The sequence below is a fragment of the Protopterus annectens genome, chromosome 11.part0 (assembly GCF_019279795.1).
Source record: "Protopterus annectens isolate FY-2018-M chromosome 11.part0, PAN1.0, whole genome shotgun sequence".
NCBI classification, from domain to species: Eukaryota; Metazoa; Chordata; order Ceratodontiformes; family Protopteridae; genus Protopterus; species Protopterus annectens.
The window spans coordinates 421,538,427-421,559,356 of NC_056745.1; the positions used below are offsets into that span (position 1 = coordinate 421,538,427).

At 37.1% G+C, this 20,930-nt stretch overlaps 1 protein-coding gene across 1 annotated transcript in view; it reads right to left on the reverse strand.

The window, feature by feature from the left end:
• Positions 1-20,930, reverse strand: part of UHRF1BP1L (UHRF1 binding protein 1 like) — a 2,202,923-nt gene that overhangs the window by 248,876 nt on the left and 1,933,117 nt on the right. Inside the window, exon 18 of the mRNA XM_044087916.1 lies at positions 7,845-8,110. Within this exon, the coding sequence (XP_043943851.1) occupies positions 7,845-8,110 (266 nt within the window). The remainder of the gene's footprint in view (positions 1-7,844; positions 8,111-20,930) is intronic.

Consider the following 20,930-nt stretch of genomic DNA (forward strand, 5'->3'; position numbering starts at 1 on the left):
TGAAGTAGGATTTGGAGTCTGCTACTTTCACAGTGTGGGTTCTCTCAGTGAGCCATTTGGCAACCCATCTTGTGACATAGGGATTTATACCTAGTTTAGTCAGTTTATCTATAATTCCAGAGTGGGGGATGATGTCAAAAGCCTTGGAGAGATCAAGATAGGCTGTGTGAACCACCCTACCCTCGTCTACAGCTTTGGTGACTGCTTCAAAGAAGTCTATTAGGTTTAGGAGACATGATCTGCCTTTTACAAACCCGAACTGGGTGGGATCCAGAGTTTGGCGATTACAAATGTCTTTGCAGTTCCATGATGATACATTTCTAAGCCTTGCAGACCAGACTTGTTAGGCTAATGGGGCAGTAGTTCCCAGGTTCCATGGTGGCTCCCCCTTTGTGGAGTGGGATAACCGTCGCTGTGCGCCATTCAGTGGGCACAAAGCCTGAGGTGAGGCTATGATTGAACATGGTGCTTAGGTGGGGTGCCAGTTCATTCTGTAGTTTGTGTAGAACGCAGCCTGGGATGTTGTCAGGTCCTATGGATGCTGTGTTCTTCGCTTTGGAGAGTGTGGTTTTTACCTGTGCCGTGATTACAGGAACTCAGGCTTCCTTTCTTGGCTATGTGGTAGACCTTCCCCCCAAGACCAACAACAGTGGTTCTCCCTGGCACGTGAATCGCAGTCCTATAGCCACAGAAGACATGTATATTCCCCCAGTCCTTAGAGGGCATAGGTACTACAACAGAGGAACTGGTGGAAAATGATTAATAGTAAGAGGAACAAAATCCAGCCATAGCAGAGTTACACAGCCTGATACCCAAAGATTCCTTGATACCTTTGGTTCCTCTTGCAGTTGGGAGAAGGAAGAACCAAGGAGACTGGTAACTGGCTGAAGGTCGGTAGTGAAGCCTGGGAGAGCTGGTAAATCTTGTAACAGGAAAAGGGTGGTTTTGAGGAAAGAAACACAGGTAGTCCCCAAAAACACACAGTCCTACCCTTAACACATACAACCCACATAAATATGTAAAACACTACGTCAAAAAGTATATTTTTACACAGTTTGTTCATATAACCATTCACAACATAAATCCCCCTGATAAGTTAAGACAGTCCTACAAGTTTCACAGCAAAATAAATAAAAATAATTTCACAGAAAAAAATCACAAGCTTCTCTCAGAAAAAAATTATTATGTACAAGGTTTTTCCCTGCAGGGGACTTCTCTGCTCAGCCTTGAAGCTAACTGACCATCAGTTTCACTGACAACTTCTAAGTTTTAAAAGTTTGTTGTTTGGTTTATGGCTGTTTGACGTGAAGCAGTATTTTGAGAAAACATTTCTAGCTCGTCATTAAATGCTTTAATCACTACTTACTGCATTTACGCATAAATTGTAGTCATTTCAGACATTTGCTTTTTTGACTACTAAGTGCATTTATCCACTACAGCTATTTTGTTTTGACTGACTTTAAATCAAGAAAAAATTTATAGGAAAAGGTAACAATGTGTTTTTTTTTATTATGTATAAATGTGAAGTTGTATAATACTAAAAGGGCTATAAAGCAAAGGAACAATGTATGTGTAGATTTCATGTGGAGATTACTTTTGGATAAGTTTCTTGTTAAAGAGCATGGGATGTATAAACTTATCTCTGAAATGCTATGTTTGCATTTAAACATCTGGAAACATCACGTGTTTTTACAAAGTGCAACGGTTAGAAAAACAAGAAATTAAACATTTAAGAAAGATCTGCTCTGTGGTACAAAAATGAACACACAAATAAGATAGTATATGGACATTATGTGAACAAAAGGCATGAGGTCGCTCAGAAGTCTTATGTTAACATTTCATATTATCTGAGAAATAATGAATACAAAATCAGAAGTAATTTTATTTAATGAAACGTGAGCATTAGTCAATATATTAAGAAAAACTAAACTGTGATTATGGCAGGAGGAGTTGGGGGATATATTTCCATTATTTCTGTGTTCTAATATGAAATAATATAGAAGCATATAATAAATAGGATTTTATTGTATGCAAGATTTAATGACTACGTAAATGTGTGTGTGTGTGTGTATATATATATATATATATATATACATATATATATATATATACATACACACATACATACACACATACATACATACAAACTTGTAAATATACCTACATCAATAATGAGCCTATACTCTCTTCAATAAGTGCCACAGTATCTTCTTTATCCACCAAAACAATACAGAAAGAAACATAAAACACTAAATTAAAATAAACACTGTTTCAAGTCTCAGAATAAAGGAAGCTCACAACAATGTTCTTCAGAATTTCAAATTATAATTTGTGCACAAAACCTCTCAACATTAATTGTACGTCTATATTGTTGTGAGCTTCCTTTATTCTGAGACTTGGAATAGTTTTTTTTATTCATCTTTTTCATCCACCTGAACTGAGACTTGGAATAGTTTTTTTTTTATTCATCTTTTTCATCCACCTGAACTATCACCAACTCAAGCAGATGGTACTTCAATTTAACACTCATCTGAAGAACAGCAATGAAAGTTATATTATCACCTACACAGAAATATTACAATTCACAAAACCTGGAAGAAAAGTGTAAATGACAGAAATGAAGTACAAAATCTTGAGAAGTAAAATACCAGTTAAAGGGGAATGGTTTAAAGTAATGAGGAAAAGGGAACAGAATTACAAGGAGATGGATAAGGCAGTTCCAGAAAAAACAACTATACAGAAGTGAGGAATGGAAATTGAAGAGTTTACAGAGGAATTATGGGCTACAACAGAGAAAGAAAATAAGATGAGGGGTTGTTTTATACTGTATTAAGACTAAAATTCTTTTAAGGCACTGTCATTGGAGAAAATGTATTGTTTACAACAAGGGCAGGTGTTTACATTTCTTGCAGTATGCAGATCTTCAAAAACATTAAAAAAAAGGAGAATAAAATCAGTGAACTTACTGGACTGGAATCATAGACAGCTGAATATAGGGGTAAATTTATATTACTTTAGGTAGAACAGTGATGCAAGAGGGATGCACGTAGAAACAGTAATAAAGGCACAATAAAAAGGAAATGGCTTTGGGAAGATTTTTTGCAAGTTAGGAAATAATCTAAACAAGCAAAGACAATACAAGATATTCAGTCTCATACTAAAAATGAAGACACGCTATCTAATGTGGAGTATCACTACAGAGGTCAGGTATTACTAAAGCAGAATGAACAGGTGCTACAGTCTCTAGTGTCTTTACATGACAATGAGGAAGACAAAAGGAATAAAAAAATATTGGAGTAAAGCTGGAGTTTTTTGAGACGGTCAGTGTAGAGCATCTGTTTGAGGCCAGTAATCTTCTTTGTGAAGTACTTCTGTGGCCTTTCCAGCTGCTGCAGATGTCTTGTGAGGTACATTCCAAAAGGGGCGTTGTACTCTATAATGGGTCTAATGAGTGTCGAGTAGAGGGGAACAATAACCTCTTTTTTCCTGGATGAAAACCCTTTTATGATGAGATGTGCCACGTAGAAGGACTTCCTGACTACTGCGGCGATGTGACTATCAAAGGACAGATTACTGTCCACCTGGGTCCCAAGGTCTCTTATCACACATTCGGTGTTAAGTAGACTGCTGTCTATGTAGTAGTTCATGGGTACAGAGTTTTTACCAAAGGGGATAACAATGCACTTTTTGGAATTGAGCTTGAGGCCATGGCTCTTACACCAGGCATCTGTCTCAGCGACGCCCTTCTGCAGGATTTCCACATCATTTGGGGACTCGACTATGGCTCCTAGTTTGCAGTCATCTGCAAATTTTGTTTCGCATGAATTTTGTCAGGATTACAACAATGACCATCAGAAACTCATGTTAAAACATTACAAAGGTCATAAATACTATTTCAATAACATCACATGTTAGAAGACAACCAATCAATGGGCACTAATTATTCACATTTAATTTAAGGCCATAGAACATTAAACATAAAACTTAAACAAAAAATGAAAATAATAAAACACTATAAATAGTTGTAAATAAAAAACATTTTTTATACTTCTAAATTCTTGAGTTTCAATATACTACTGACTGAAACATTCTTATTTAACTCAGGGGTGGTGTATGCATTTAAATTAACTTGCCAAACAAGCTCTTTATATTCTAGTAAAAGTTTCCATGGTCCACCTCGGGGGTCCTCCCTTTCCATATCAATACCCATAAACAAAAAGTGGTGGTCAGGGAACGAAAGCGCTAAAACTTCTTTTATTAAAACACTTGTTACATTGACTGGTTGGTCGTGCTGGTTTCCTGTTCTTCTTGGAATTCTACAGTTCAAGTGTTCTGTGTACCTTGCTGGTTCCTGTTTTTTGTGTGGTTATAATCACAGCCAGAAGAAGATTACACCAATTCTGGGACACTATACATGGGATGAAATAATGAGTAACAAAGTTTTTTAGGTTAAATAAGCAGATACAGTAAAGGTAGCAGCAAAAACATGAGAACAATCTTGAATTCCAAAACATAGCAGGATCAGTAGTTGAATGGTCATGGGATGAATAAGACTTGTCTCCCATCACAGGAACAAACTTCCACTACATGTCAAGCAGAGTGGCACCCTTGCCACCTTCAAGGTGTAACTAGATAATTGGATAAGTGGCCTCTAACTCTCCCAGGTCTGTCTTTGGGTACCCTCATTGAGGCTGGAGGGAACTTCTGAATATGGGTTATTGGCTAGGCTTGCAAAGGTCTGCAAACCGAGTGCCTACTACTTACCAATGAAAACTACAGAAAAGGATGGTAAGACACAGCAGAAAGTAGTAAACACAGTACAATATGGGAAAAGAAAATATATTAAAGAATAGTTGATAGCTTTACTTAAAATCAACTTGTAAAATTAAAAAAAAACTAGATATTTTGTATTGTTTTAATACTAGCAACACAAACTGCATTTTAATTTTCCCCTGCTAAGCAGGATGTGTGTGCACTTTTTATAATCAGATATACAATACTGAATTTAATGACCTAATTACATTACAACTAATGACGTTGTTCTCTCTTACTAAAAACAAGGGCAATCAAGCTCGTGATACAAACTTGCTAGAACATTCCAGTACTTTTCCACAAAGAACGTATGTAGTAAAGTAAAGTCATCAGGACAACAATCTCTGATCATGTCAGCATACACTGCTTTTTTTCTTTAGCACTTACTCTGTACAAGCTAAACAATGTTTATAGCAGAATGTCTATTACTACTCAGTTATACCATCAGTCTGTCCAACCTGCAGTGTACATTAGTAAAAGAAATACAAATGTTAAGCTGACTTCAACATCATCTATCATGATTTGGAAATAACACACTGAATATAAAGGGGGTATTTGGGGCAGCAACTTTTATATTTAAATGTCTAAGACATATCTCCAACTGCTTTGACTCCCTTATTAAGTTGATCAGGTAGCAGGAAGAATGATAAAAAGTAGACTAGCAGATACAAAGATCTTCTATGAAGATAAAGGATTTAAAGAACTGTCCAATGAGGGTAGAATAAACATTTTGGGACCCTATTCACAGTATTATAGGAGAATAAGGAAGGACTTTATTGGTGATGTTTAAGACAACAAAGGATGAGCTGCTGCTGGAGAGTTTTGGGTTGAATGTTTACAAAGGGCTGATAGGCCTACATGCTTGTGGTGGTATTTCTGTACAGGATATGGTGCAACAAAGAAAGAAAACAGAACCAGTCTATAGAAAGGCCGTTGAAGAAATGGGATACATTACCTAACAAACTAAAGTGTAATGGGACTTTATACAGTTTTAAAAAGGCATTGAATACATTTTATGAGGACAAGAAAAAGCAGGTCTGGTGGCTGGACAAAACTGTCATAAAACCTTGCTGGTCTGGTATATATATTATACAACTAGACAATCCAATACATTTAATGAAATATATAATATTTAGAATATGTTATAGAAATATATCTAAGTACGTTGTGCAGACTATAACAAAGTGCACTCATGTATAGTGGTGTAATTGGTATATTGCAGCTGCTTGCACTACTACTCAGTCAAAAATGAAAAGTACAAATATTTATTCACATTTACGTGCTGGAGTGTAAGAATAAAAAACATCATCAATGTGCACGTACACATAGTTAAATATATGCAGTGGATATAAAAAGTTTACACACCCCTGTTAAAATGCCAGGTTTTTGTGATATAAAAAAATGAGACCACAATAAATCATTTCAAAACTTTCCCCACCTTTATTGTGACCTATAACCTGTACAATATAATTGAAAAACAAATTTGTTAGGGGGAAAAAAAATAAAAAACGTAGAGTACACTGGTTGCATAAGTGTGCATACCCTTAAACTAATACTTTGTTGTGTGCACACACCTTTAAACTAATACTTTGTTGAAGCACCTTTTTGATTTAATTACAGTATTCAGTCTTCTTGGGTAGGAGTCTATCAGCATGGCACATCTTGACTTGGCAATATTTGCCCACTCTTCCTTGCAAAAGTGCTCCAAATCTTTCAGATTGCGAGGGCATCTCTTGTGCACAGCCCTATTCAGGTCACCATACAGATTTTCTATTGGATTTAGGTCTGGACTGTGGCTTGGCCATTCCAAAACTTTAATTTTCTTCTGGTGAAGCCATTCTTTTGTTGATTTGGATGTATGCTTGGGGTCATTGTCGTGTTGAAAGGTGAAATTCCTCTTCATATTCAGCTTTCTACCAGACGCCTGAAGTTTTTGGGCCAAAAGTGACTGGTATTTGGAACTGTTCATAATTCCCTCCACCTTGACTAAAGCCCCAGTTCCAGCTGAAGAAAAGCAACCCCAAAGCATGATACTGCCACACCATGCTTCACCATGGGGATGGTGTTCGTTTGGTGATGTGAAGTGTTGTTTTTGCACCAAACATACCTTTTGGAATTGTGGCCAAAAAGTTCAACCTTGGTCTCATCAGACCATAACACATTTTTCCACATGCTTTTGGAAGACTTGATGTATTGTTTTGCAAATTTTAGCTGGGCCTGGATGTTTTTCTGTGTAAGAAAAGGCTTCTGTCTTACAACCCTACCCCATAGTCCAGAGATATGGAGAATATGGGAGATTGTGGTCACATGTGGTATACAACCAGTACTTGCCAGAAATTCTTGCAGCTCCTTAAGTGTTGTTGTAGGTCTCTTGGCAGCCTCCCTGACCAGTTTTCATCTTGTCTTTTCATCAATTTTAGAGGGACGTCCAGTTCTTTTCAACGTCACTGTTGTCCCATATTTTCTCCACTTTTGGATGACTGTTTTCACTGTGTTCCATGGTATATCCAATGCTGTGGAAATTTTTTTGTACCCTTCTCCTGACTGATACCTTTCAAGAATGAGATCCTTTATTTGGGGTTAATCAGAGTCTATAATTGATGGCAGGTGTGTACTCAAGAAGACTGAATGCTGTAAATAAATCAAAAGGTGCCTTAACAAAGTATTAGTTTAAGGGTGTGCACACTTATGCAACCACCGTACTGTACATTTTTAATTTTTTTCCCCCAACAGATTTGTTTTTCAATTGAATTGTACAAATTATAGGTCACATTAAAGGTGGGGAAAGTTTTGGAATGATTTACTGTGGTCTAATTTATTTATATCACAAAAACCTGGCATTTTAACAGGGGTGTCTAAACTTTTTATATCCAATGTACATATAAACAAGCACCACGGAACAGCTCTGAGGATTACTAAATAGCTGCAATAAAGGATTACTATCAAATCTGGCAACCTGATGACTACCATTTTTAATAAACTACAGAACTACATGAAAATGAAGGCAACAACTGTCTGAACAATTCACTTACTTTTAAATTTATTTGGGTATCAGAAATTTCAACCCTCATAGGTACCACTTTTGAAACGGAATCCTCTTCTTTAAGAAACTGACCAAGATTTGCTAAAGAAGATGCAAGAAATTCTGAGTTGAAGCTTTCAACTTTGCAGTGCAAGAAGCCATTTGTAGCAGCCAAAGAAGAGTGGACTGCAGCTTTTGGACCACTTTCAAAACGTAACCGCAGCTCAGGTAAATGTTTATCATGCTTCACTCGTGACTTCTCATCTGAGACTGATGCTGAAAGGATGAAAAGATACTAGTTAGAAACATATACACTAATATTCCATGACTTTCTGAACAGCATACAGAATAAAGAATTATGCTACGGAGTCCTACTACTGTTTTCAAAAAGGTACTGGCTGTTACTATACTCTTACATATATTCTCAGCAAATTTCAAATTTTAGTAGATGACTCTTCCAAGAATTCAGTATGCAGGCAATAATGCATGCAGGATTTCCTGATGCATCCATAAATTATTGATCTACAGTGGTTAAACTGCACTACTATGTAATAAAACAAGAGCACAGAGCAGAGGCAAGAATTCAAGGAATAAACAAAAAGGACTGAAATTCAGCAGTGAGCACATAAATATCAAGAAAAGGGCAACACATTTATTTTTCCTTTTCACAATAAGGCAAGAGGTGTGACTGCAGAACTCCATTACAAACATGTTCACAGACTCAATTTAACACAATGCAATCATCCAGAGTCTCTCCAATGAAGCATATTCCCACATGGAGTCTATGTCTCAGAAAGTTCAGCTGTAAAAGGTACTCACCATATAAAAGGTACTCACCATAACAGAAGTAATACAATTTAGTAATTATTATTAGCTTATAACCCCTCCCACAAAGGCTTAGATTCCTGTTAAGCAATCCGTCCTCTTCCTTAATGACAGACTAGGCAACCTCCTGTCAGTCAAGCAGGCAAAGCCTAGTACTAAAGAATGGGGTTACCAAATCTGAGCACTGCAACTTCTTGGGCAGGGGGGGGGTTTACAGCTTAATTTCAAGTATAAAAAATAATCACTGATCCAACTGGTCTAGTATGCCAGCATACATAACAGGTTAGTCTTGGGCAAAAACGGCAAATGAAAAAAATGCAAAAAGAAAACAGATTTGGGTAAAGAAGACGACAGAGGTGAGGTTATCAAGGGATGCAATAGCTGTGGAAATTGTGTCTATTGTAGGGCAGTGACAAAGACCAAGTCATTTACATCAGTCAATACATCAAGGGTTTTTGATATTAGATGTCTAATTACTTGCCGTACAGAGTGGGTGGTGTATATGGCCATATGTCAATGGGGGCACTTTATGTAGGACAGACCTCCAGGCCATTTAAGAGTAGAATAGCAGTACATTTAAGTGACATAAGCTGTAAACGTCAGAGAAGTGCACTTTACAAGCTTAAATTGGAGCATGTGTCTGCACAATTTATGTTTGTGGGGATTGATGTAGTAAAGGGTAGGATTTATCTAAGCCTTTTTTCCCTTCACATTAGAATTCTGGTGAGAGAATTCTACGTACTTTAGAAATATCTGGATAAAACTAAGGATGTTAGAACATCTAAGCAGCTTTCTGTTTTCTTTCATATCGTGGAATTGGGTTTGGCTGTTTCTAAGCAAACCATCTCCTCTTGGATTTCAAAGGCAAACTCTTTTTATTTTTCTTTTCATGGTAAGCAGCCTTCTTCTTCTGTTTGTTCTTATTCTACCAGGGCTGTAGCTACTTTTGGTGCTTTTACAAAGGTTTGGATGAAAGATCCAGTTTGGAAGCTGCTACTTTTGTACCTACTTATACTAAATACTACAAGACTGATGAAGTGTCTAGGGCCTGATCTGGTTTTGTCAGGGCTTTTTGAAAGGTTGTTTGGTTGTTTCCTTCTCCCATCCAGTATCTTTTGTACTCTCTCTTTAGCAAGAAATACTGCAACCGTGATAAGGAATGCCATATTACAGTTGTGTAAGAGCTTATCGTAACAGTAGATGTCCTAATTTTCGTTGCTGCAGTATTTTGTCCCTCCCTCCTTCCCTCTTCATGGTTTCTGTTTCCTTTCCTCTGGCAGAGGTGTTCTTCCTTCTCCCCTTTCTGGACGCACATGCTCACTCTTTTGTTCTGCTTGGGTTGCTCTGGGCAATTCAGTTCTGATTATTAGGCACCTGTACGCCACTTTTGTACCTCACATCCTGAACATAGGACAAATGCCGGACATATAGCACTTGCAAGGGCCTAAGGCTTTGGTATCCTGGCTGGATGTAAAGCTATCCTTGATAGGATATCCCTTTAATGAAGAATACCACAACAGTGAAAAGTAGGGCATATGTGTTATTTAAGGAATAATCCATGCCTGGGTGTGGGTAATGCTGGATTTACCCACGGTTGGTGTGGTTTGGTCACGAGGGTGAAGCCCGAGTGACCAAACAAAGACAACCGTGGGTGAATTCAGCATTACCCACACCCAGAAGTGGGTTATTGCTATTATACAATGACATTATTTAAGAAAAAAAAATACTTACTTTTCTTAAATAATGTCCTTGTATAACGGCGCTGTGCTGTCCTTCTGCCGCTGGACAGCTCTGCTTTGCCATTGCTGATGTACTGTGCATGCATTTGGAACTTGCATTTCCACGCATACCCAGTACATCAGTGCTTGGAAAAGTAAGCAATAGAGAAAAGAAGATCTCCGTTGCCATGCTTTTTTTTTTTTTATTTATAAAACCCTTAAAACTAAAGAATATATCAAAGTAAAAAAGTCTGGGCGATCGGACCTTTTTCTGTTGTATATTCTCAATGGGCATGCTTGTTGGGCTGGCCAATCAGTGTGCTCGTTTTATGATGTTACTGGCCAGTCATTGTATAATGTAAGTTCCTACACAAGTGTACTGCCTTTGTGTTTGACACCAATATGCAAACCACAATGTAGGAAAATGAGTAATACTTTCCAAAACAGGATCTAAGAAAGCTTAAGGAACAGGAAAAGTACAGAAAATAAAAGAATGGAAAAGAACAGAAATCAAAGATGAAAAGTACACTGGAATTCAGACCCATAAAGCAACTGCCTGAACTGAGTAAAAGATAGCCATTTCAGTAAACAGACAAAACTTTACAGCTATCATAAGGAAAAGATGAACACAGAAAAGGATGGTGAAAGAAAAAATGTTATACATACTGATGCTTAAAATTCTCAAAATAAATAAATATATAAAATAAAATAAAAAACAGGAGGAAGATTCATTAAATTTAGCAGCTAAACAACCCAAAAATAAGAGGAGGCTGATCCTGGTACTTTCAAAGAAGAAGAAGAAGAAGAAATTGTTTTGAAAAAATGCTAAAAAATAGAGATGTACAAAGATAATGAGGTCAGATGCAATTCATCCTAGAATTCTGCAACAACTGTCACAAGAATTACAGGGCTTTGTGAAGACAAATCTCTTGAGGTATCATACTATTTACAATGAAACTAAGCAATCACACAAGTATTTCTTTTCACACTGTGGTTTAAAAGTTGTTTAATGAAGTCAACTGAGTAACTAGGTTATTATATCAGAAGTCACACAGCATCTGACAAACTACATTATTAAGTTTAGAAAAAAATAGAAAGTCGTGAAGCAGGCCCTAGAATGGTAGCATGGTAAAAAGGTTGGTCAGGCAACAGGACAAAAAAAGTAATAGTGAGCTAAATTGAAAATATTTTAATTTTTTGTGATTTGTTTATAGGGTTAATGTCTGATCTACAAGGGACAGAATTCATCATAGCCTGGGTGCATAGCACACACTCTCAGAAACCAACATGTGTGAAAAACAATCATATTCTTCCTAAACAGAGATACACAGTCTACATACAAAGTTCATTACCAAATATGACAGACAAACCAATACATTATAAACGGTTTCAGGTGCAAGAATGTGTATTTTATCCACAATCAATTAAAAGATGCAGCAGACAGACTATATGAAAAGCATGGTAATAGCTATAGGAAACACCAGTATCATTTCTAACATGACCATGAGACCTACAAATGAAATGACTAATGGATGTTCAATGTTGTTCATTTGGAGCCTCAGCTTTTATTTCAAACATGGTGGTTAAAGTAAAGGCAGCTGGTGCAGTCCTGAAGTAAACAGAAGTTGAGTCTTACAGTCATTTTGATTTCTCTGCAATAGAGGAGCCTATGTGCAGACTGTGTCCAATTATACACAAAGTGTAATCAGTTTAAGAGAGTTTATTATTTGGCTTACAGAGAACTAGGTTACCTCCAGCAAGAGACCAACACAAGTAAGATGAGCAGTGAGGAGTGAGCTCACTGTCCAAAGCAGTACAGTAATGGCACTGCTTAGTTTAGACATCAAAGATCCAAACTGTAGAACTATATGCTAGTAGGGTTAATTAGTAAGCTGCATTTGCTTAGCCAGCATGCAAATATGGAGAGATCTGTGTCAAGGTAGATTTTTATGGTACTGATGAGTGTGTGTTTGGGGGGGCTGTAAAAATATGCCAATAGCATAAATAAATGTTTTGATGCCAAGCAATACTGAATGTAATGTAATGAAGTCACAAAAATAGGAAGTACTGAGTTGTGACCATACTTTTTATAAGAGGAGGAATTTTGCTGAAATGGATGACCTAAGTTTTGGGTTAAAAAATACTCTGAAGGAAGTTATATAATGACTAAACACAACCTTTGAAATTAAGCTAGCCTGGGGATCATGTCATGTCACCATACGTAGTTTTGGTGAACGTAAAATGATCAAAGTTCACCAAAACTACATTCGGCAACAGTGGCAACTGCCTTCTCCATTGTTGTGTTACTCTACTGTTAGCTATATGTGTATGCTGGGAAAGCATGTGGGGTGCCCCCCCACACACATATGGGGATTTTCAGCAAAAGAAACAAACTTTCCTTGTGTTGTTCAATTAAGGGAGTTTTGGCAAACATTCTTCAATGTTTTTACAGTTGACAAAACTGTTTACAACGTGCTGACATAATCTGCTAGCCTGTTAGATGGTGAGACAAAGCATAAGGTGATTTATTAGGTTAAAAAACCTTGGAAGAGCCACAAACATGGCTTCTCTAAGAAGGTCCTGATCCATTCTTTGGATGTTAACTTGTGACATTTTCTAAAGAGCAGTCATGGTGCTTTTTTTTCCAGACTGTATGATGATTAGTGAATTGCCAAAGTAGTCAGTAAGGGGATTGGTCCACTCAACAAGTTTTATAAGTGACACTACAAAAGAACGGTAAGAAACCATCTATCATTTGCTGATCACATACAAAGTTATTAAACATGACAATCTCATAAAAGCTGAAATAAGACTCAGCAAGAAGAGAGGACAGTCTGAAACAGCAAACTGAAAAACAATACAAAAATACTAAGTAATGTTTCGAGTGAGTTTAATTAATAAAGGAGTAAATATTTAAAAGAGAAACAGCAGCAACAAACAGATGAGGTAAAGGGTGTCTATCAGATGATGCAAGGATAAAACAAGCCATGTGTAGGAGCAATACAGGAGGACGGATAAATACTGAGATGCAAGAATTACCACCACCAGTAGAAATATTTTATTAATACAGGGAAGTGTTAAGACCCCATCCAAAGTACTTTAGGAAACTCTAAAAACCTCAATATAATAAGGATGCAGGTAGTAGAAGGGCAAGTTCATTGAGGGCTTCAAAAATGGTAACAGTCTACCCTACAAGCCATATCATTTCACAGTAGATGAGTTTTATTTCTCCCACTCAGAGGGCATCAGAGACAGAGAGAGACTTGCTAGATGAAGTAATTTTAGCCAGAATAATCCTTTGCACTCTCTTTCTCAATAGTCCTGTCACCCCCTGGGTCACAGATGGAATACCAGACCTGACTTGAGCTTTCTGGATTAACTTTGTTTGCATTTTAAAAGGATAGAAAAGTAACACGATACATCACATGACTAAGACGTTAATGAGCTAAACCTCTTTTAAAAAAATATTTTCCATCTCATTCAAACCTGGTTTAATGCAAGCAAGCATTCAGCCTAACCTGCCAAACATATTAATACCAGACCATCAATTCTTCACTGACTTCTTTGCCATATGAAGAACTAACTTATATTACAAAAAACTTGAAAGAATGCTCCAGACATTCTACAGTATGTGTATTTAATGCACTCACAGCTTTCATCCATTTTTACATTGTGTACGTGTATATATATATATATATATATATATATATATATATATATATATATAAATATATGTGTGTGTGTATTTATGGATGTATACACGGGATCCATTACAGATCCCAGACGGCACTTTCTGCCGAAGCAGAAATCACTGAACATACATAACCGAACGTGTTTGTTCACCGAAGCAGCACTTTCGGTTATGTATGTTGGTTGTGCCAGTCGCACTATGGTGCAGTTAAGGGAGAATTCCCTTTTCCCCACTGTAGTGCGACCTCAGAGTGAGAATATAAAAGTAAGGGGGGTGGGGGGCACAGCCCCCCCCCCACATGGGGGTTGCAGGGATGCTTCCCCACCCCTGCATAAAAGAAGATTTATTGTTTTTTTTTGAACGGACTTTAACAGCAGCGCTTTTTCGGTGAAAGCACTTTAATTAAAGTGCGTTTGGGTATTGTGGATTTGGACTACTGAACTTTCGTTCAACAGTCCTAGATCCGTATACACACACACACACACATATATATATACAGACAGCGAGATCTACATACACACACACACACACACACACACACACACACACACACACACACACACACACACACACACATACACGCATGCATAATTTTATGGATTCCCTTACAATATAATAAGCAGGGCAGCATGTACAGCAGGTAAAGTACAGATTTAATTAGGAAAACTTATAACAGTAGAGGACTGAAAGTTCACTGCTATAGTAGCCTTAAGTATACGGGGGTTATATCCTGCATAGGATACAACAGCTGGCCAACTTCCAAAGCTTCAAGGTATCTTCCACATGCCCAGACAATTGACAAGCAGAGCTGTAGCAAATCAGTGGTCTGGGTGTCTAGCCCTTCAGGACTTTCATGCTAAATGAATGAAAGAGGCTAAAGCCCAGAAAGAGGAAAATAAAGTTAGAAATCGCAATTGAAGAAATTCAACAGGGACATGAGAGATGTTAAAAATAATACATTTTTTTCATGGAAATCATCCAAAAGTGTAGTGAGATTTTCTGATAAAACCAATAAGCAACCTAGAATGAAGTAGAAAATAAATAAATCCATTTTAAAGCCTTCTCGTGGGTCAAATACTACTGACTCTAGTACTTCTGATTTTTCTTCAAATCCACCCTGTACTGACACGGAAGTGGATTTTGCCTTGGAAATTACATCTCCTTTAAATACAAAAAATCCAGGGGCAAAGGAGGCCCTTTAGGAGAGGAGGAAGAAAACATCGCAGGCAGACCAGGAAGCAACATGGAACAAATATTCAGGGACTTGGTCATGATGTGATGGGAACAGAAAGTGAGATGGACAATTTGATTGTTAATTTGACTGACTATGAGTTAACTGCGAATTAAATAAGTGTATTTAATAAATGTCTTGCCTATGTACCCTCTAATTTTGTCTCTGAATATGACATTTGCATGGATGTTAAACGTTTTTGTAGAAGTTTGAATTTAAAATATTTTTTTAGTTCTAAAAATGAATATGACAATTTATTAACTTCTGCTTTTCGTGTTAGAAAATCTAATTTTCATCCACCCTATCATCCTGGGGTGAAAATGTTTGAAGACATGGTACTGCATGATCTGCATATACATCAGAGTGTTTTATTCAGAAGCCATGGGGATAATTTAACCAAACTAGAGAGACAGGCATTGATGCAGTTAAAAAAAACAATAGAGAAACTGTGGCAGACAAAGGTGGGGCTACTGTATTATGGGCAACTTTTGAATATGTTAGGGAGTCTTTGAGGCAATTAAATGATGGTAGGTTTTATTTTAAACTACCCTCTTGATCCCACTATGGATTTTAAGAGAAAAATAGATGGGTTTCTCTTAAAAATGATGGTCTGATATCAGAATTTTTATGTAAACAACTCATAGTGGATGATCCTAAACCTCTAGGTAGAGGATCGTTGACTGAACCCCTATCTATGTACTTAGAACATCAACTTAAACCCCTACTGCAGTTGATCAGAGCCAGATTGAAGGATTCTAATTAGTTCCTTTGTCTGATGAATAATGTGCAAGTTGCCCATGGATTCTTTTTGTGTACTCTGGACGTTCAATCCTTATATACCAGTATTCCTCATGAAAGGGGCATTAGAGCAGTGAGACATTGGTTAAGAGAATACAATGTTTATTCATCTGAACATATAGAATTTTTGATTACCCTGGTGCGATTGGTATTAGAACATAATGTTTTTTTATTTTGATGGGCAGTGCTACCTGCGGTTTAAAGGCACAGCCATGGGCAGTACATTCGCTCCCATCTATGCAGACCTCTTTATGGGGTTTTTAGAATGGGATTTGATTTATAGTGAGAAGAATCCATTCAAGAGAGGACTTACCATGTGGTGATGTTATCTGGATGATTGCTGGGGCATTTGGTCAGGAACTATTGAGAGTTGGTCTGAGTTTGTTGGATAGTTGAATTCCAATGAATTTGATTTGAAATTTGTGGATAGGATTGAACCTTATAACACATTTTTTAGATGTTAATGTTATAAAAAGATCAGATGGGACAATGGTTAACAGCTTATATAGAAAACCGTTCACTAAAAATGCTTTGTTGGAAGCAAAGAGCTGCCATCCAAAATATACCCAAGTCACAGTTTCATAGATTAACACGTATCTGTAGTGAAGATACAAGGTTTCAAGCAGAGGCAGGGAAAATAAGTGAAAGGTTTATCAAAAGAGGATATTATTCATCAAAAGTGAATAAAGAGAAACAAGGGCATTAAACCTTAAGAGGGAATCTGTATTAAGAGATATGGTTACTGTGTCTGTTACCAATTATGGCACAAATTCATTTAAAATCAAAGGAATTATAGCTAGATATCAGAAAGTGTTAAAGACCGATTAATTTTTTGACCAATGCCTTGGAGATGGCTGTCTATATAGCTATTGACAAGGAAAAATATTGGTGAGACATTATCTTGGTTTAAGAAAACAGATTTGGGTAAAGAAGATGATAGAGGTGAGGTTATCAAGGGATGCAATAGCTGTGGAAATTGTGTCTATTGTAGGTCAGTGACGAAGACCAAGTCATTTACATCAGTCAATACCATCAAGGGTTTTTGATATTAGATGTCTAATTACTTTCCGTACTGAGTGGGTGGTGTATATGGCCATATGTCAATGGGGGGGCACTTTATGTAGGACAGACCTCCAGGCCATTTAAGAGTAGAACAGCAGTACATTTAAGTGACATAAGCTGTAAACGTCAGAGAAGTGCACTTTACAAGCTTAAACTGGAGCATGTGTCTGCACAATTTATGTTTGTGGGGATTGATGTAGTAAAGGGTAGGATTTATCTAAGCATGAACTCTTAGATAAAAAGGAAAGAATTGGCATGGGAGGATGAAAATGTATGGATGCTGCAGTGGTTACTCATGTTGGTTTTATATATATATATATATATATATATATATATATATATATATATATACACACACACACACACACACACACACACACATATATATATATATATATATATATATATATATATATGTATGTGTGTGTGTGTGTGTGTATACAGTGAATATAAAAAGTTTACACACCCCTGTTTGTTAAAATGACAGGTGTTTGTGATATAAAAAAAGAGACCACAATAAATCATTTCAAAACCTTTCCCACCTTTAATGTGACCTATAACCTGTACAATTCAACTGAAAAACAAACAAATCTGTTGGGGAAAAAATATAAAAAATAAAAAACATACAATACGCTGGTCGCAAGTGTGCACACCCTTAAACTAATACTTTGTTGTGTGTGTACACGCTTAAACTAAAACTTTGTTGAAGCACCTTTTGATTTAATTACAGCATTCAGTCTTCTTTGGTAGAGGTCTATCAGCATGGCACGTCTTGACTTGGCAATATTTGCCTACTCTTCCTTGCAAAAGCACTCCAAATCTGTCAGATTGCAAGGGCATCTCCTGTGCACAGCCCTCTTCAGGTCACCCCACAGATTTTCTATTGGATTAAGGTCTGGGCTCTGGCTGGGCCATTCCAAACCTTTAATTTTCTTCTGGTGAAGCCATTCTTTTGTTGATGTGGATGTATGCTTGGGGTCACTGTCGTGCTGAAAGGTGAAATTTCTCTTCATCTTCAGCTTTCTAGCAGATGCCTGAAGGTTGTGGACCAAAAGTGACTGGTATTTGGAACTGTTCATAATTCCCACTACCTTGACTAAAGCTCAAGTTCCAGCTGAAGAAAAGCAACCCCAAAGCATGATACTGCCACCACCATGCTTCACCATGAGGATGGTGTACTTCTGGTGACACGAAGTGCTGTTTTGGCACCAAACGTACCTTCTGGAATTGTTTCCAGAAAGTTCAACCTTGGTCTCATCAGACTAACACATTTTCCCACACGCTTTTGGAAGACTTGATGTATTGTTTTGCAAATTTTAGCAGGGCCTGGATGTTTTTCTGTGTAAGAAAGGGCTTCCGTATTGCAACCCTACCCCATAGTCCAGAAATATGAAGAATACGAGAGATTGTTGTCACATGTAGTACACAACCAGTGCTTGCCAGAAATTCCTGCAGCTCCTTCAGTGCTGCTGTAAGTCTCCCTGACCAACTAGTTTTCATCTTGTCTTTTCATCAATTTTGGAGGGAAGGCCAGTTCTTTGCAATGTCACTATTGTCCCATATTTTCTCCACTTTTTGATGACTGTCTTCACTGTGTTCCATGGTATATCCAATGCTGCGGAATTTTTTTTTCTTTTTTTACCCTTCTCCTGACTGATACCTTTCAACAATGAGATTGCTTTGATGCTTTGTAAGCTCTCTGCGAACCATTGCTTTTGCTGTAGCAGCAAATGAGTAAATGTCAGGAAAATCCAGCTAGGACAGCTTAACTTTATTTGGGGTTAATCAGTCTCTTTAACTGAAGGCAGGTGTGTACCCACGAAGACTGAATGCTGTAATTAAATCAAAAGGTGCTTCAACAAAGTATTAGTTTAAGGGTGTGTGCACACAACGAAGTATTACTTTAAGGGTGTGCACACTTATGCAACCAGCGTATTGTAGGTTTTTTATTTTTTATATTTTTTTCCCCTAACAGATTTGTTTTTTCAATTGAATTGTACAGGTTGTAAGTCACATTAAAGATGGGAAAAGTTTTGAAATGATTTATTGTGGTCTTCTTTTTTATATCACAAAAACCTGGCATTTTAACAGGGGTGTGTAAACCTTTTATATCCACTGTGTGTGTGTGTGTGTGTGTGTGCATATTTTATATATACATATACATAGATATATATATATATATATATATATATACACACACACACACATACATATATATATATATATATATATATATATATATATATATATACATACATACATACACACACACACACACACACATATATATATATATATATATATATATATACACACATACATACATACACACACACACACACATACATATATATATATATATATATATATATATATATACACACACACACACACACACACACACACACACACACACACACACACACACACACACACACACACACCCGGCATAAACATAACAGAAAGAAGGGAGGTACTGGCTACTGCAGCAGTAATCATTCAAACACCTACCACTATGGTAAGTTTATTTGCACAGCTGTTATACAGTCATCATTTGTTTACAGCTGCAGTAGCCTTGGCTATATGGGTAGAACTCCACAGTTTATAAAGGCTTGGGAAGGGGAATGATTAGGGTCGAGGAGCCCCTGGAGAAATGGTCTGGTAAATGTAGTTCTAGGCCTGCAAAAGAAATCTAATGCTTTGTAAATGTATGTACAGAGGACCAAGTACCTACCTCTAGAATGATTACAGACTTTATTCCTTTCCAAAAAGTCATAGGAGCCAAGGCTCTCATAGAATGAGCCTTGGCCCTGCCTGGAAGTGTCTTACTAATGTGCAATAACAAAAAGAAATAGCAAGTGACAACCATTTGAAAACAGTCTGTTTTGACATAGCTTGCTTTTTTTTTTTTGTTACCTTCACAAGAAATAAGCAGCTGTTTCAGTTTTCCTGAATGGTTTTGTTCAGTTAAAATAACATTTGAGCTGTCTATGTACATTCAGATTACAAAGAAAGTACAGTTGTGTAAAATCTTACCATAAAAGTAGATGTCCTTCTCTTCACTGCTGCAGTATTCTTTACATAACAGGATCCCCTGCCAAGGATAGTCCAAAGTCCAGCCAGTATACCAAAGCGTTTAGATTTAATAAGTACCATATGTCACATTTATGCTCCCTATGTAAGGTGTCGGACATAAAGATGATGTACGGACACAAACACTCAGAGCTGAAATGCCCCCCTCAGGGACAAAAGAGAACATGTATATCCAAAAGTAAAAAAGGGAAGAAGGAAAAGGAAATAAGGACCCCTTGACCAAGAGGGCAACAGTTAGAAAACAGGGGGAGAAGGGAGGGACTGAATATTGCAACACTGAAACGAACATGTGCTACTATGGTAATATTCACACAACTGTACTATATCCTTCCATATCACTGTTGCATTTTTTTATGTAAGGGAGAGTACAAGAGTCAGTAAGAAGAAGAATGGGAGGGAGGAAGGAAGGAGGCATAGAAGAGCCCTCTACAAGCCCATGCAGAATAGTGCTGGCAAAACCTGCCTTGGCCTTAGAAATAACATCTAATTTATAATATTTAGTGAAAGTATGAACAGAGGACCAAGTAGTAGCCTCAAGAATGGAACTGGTGTCCAAACCCTTAAAAAAGGCACCAGAGGATCAACCGTCCTAGTAGAATGTGCCTTTACAGATGAAGAAAGACATTTGTCATGAAAACATAACAAAAGGAAATGACCTTAGAAATCCAGGATGAGATG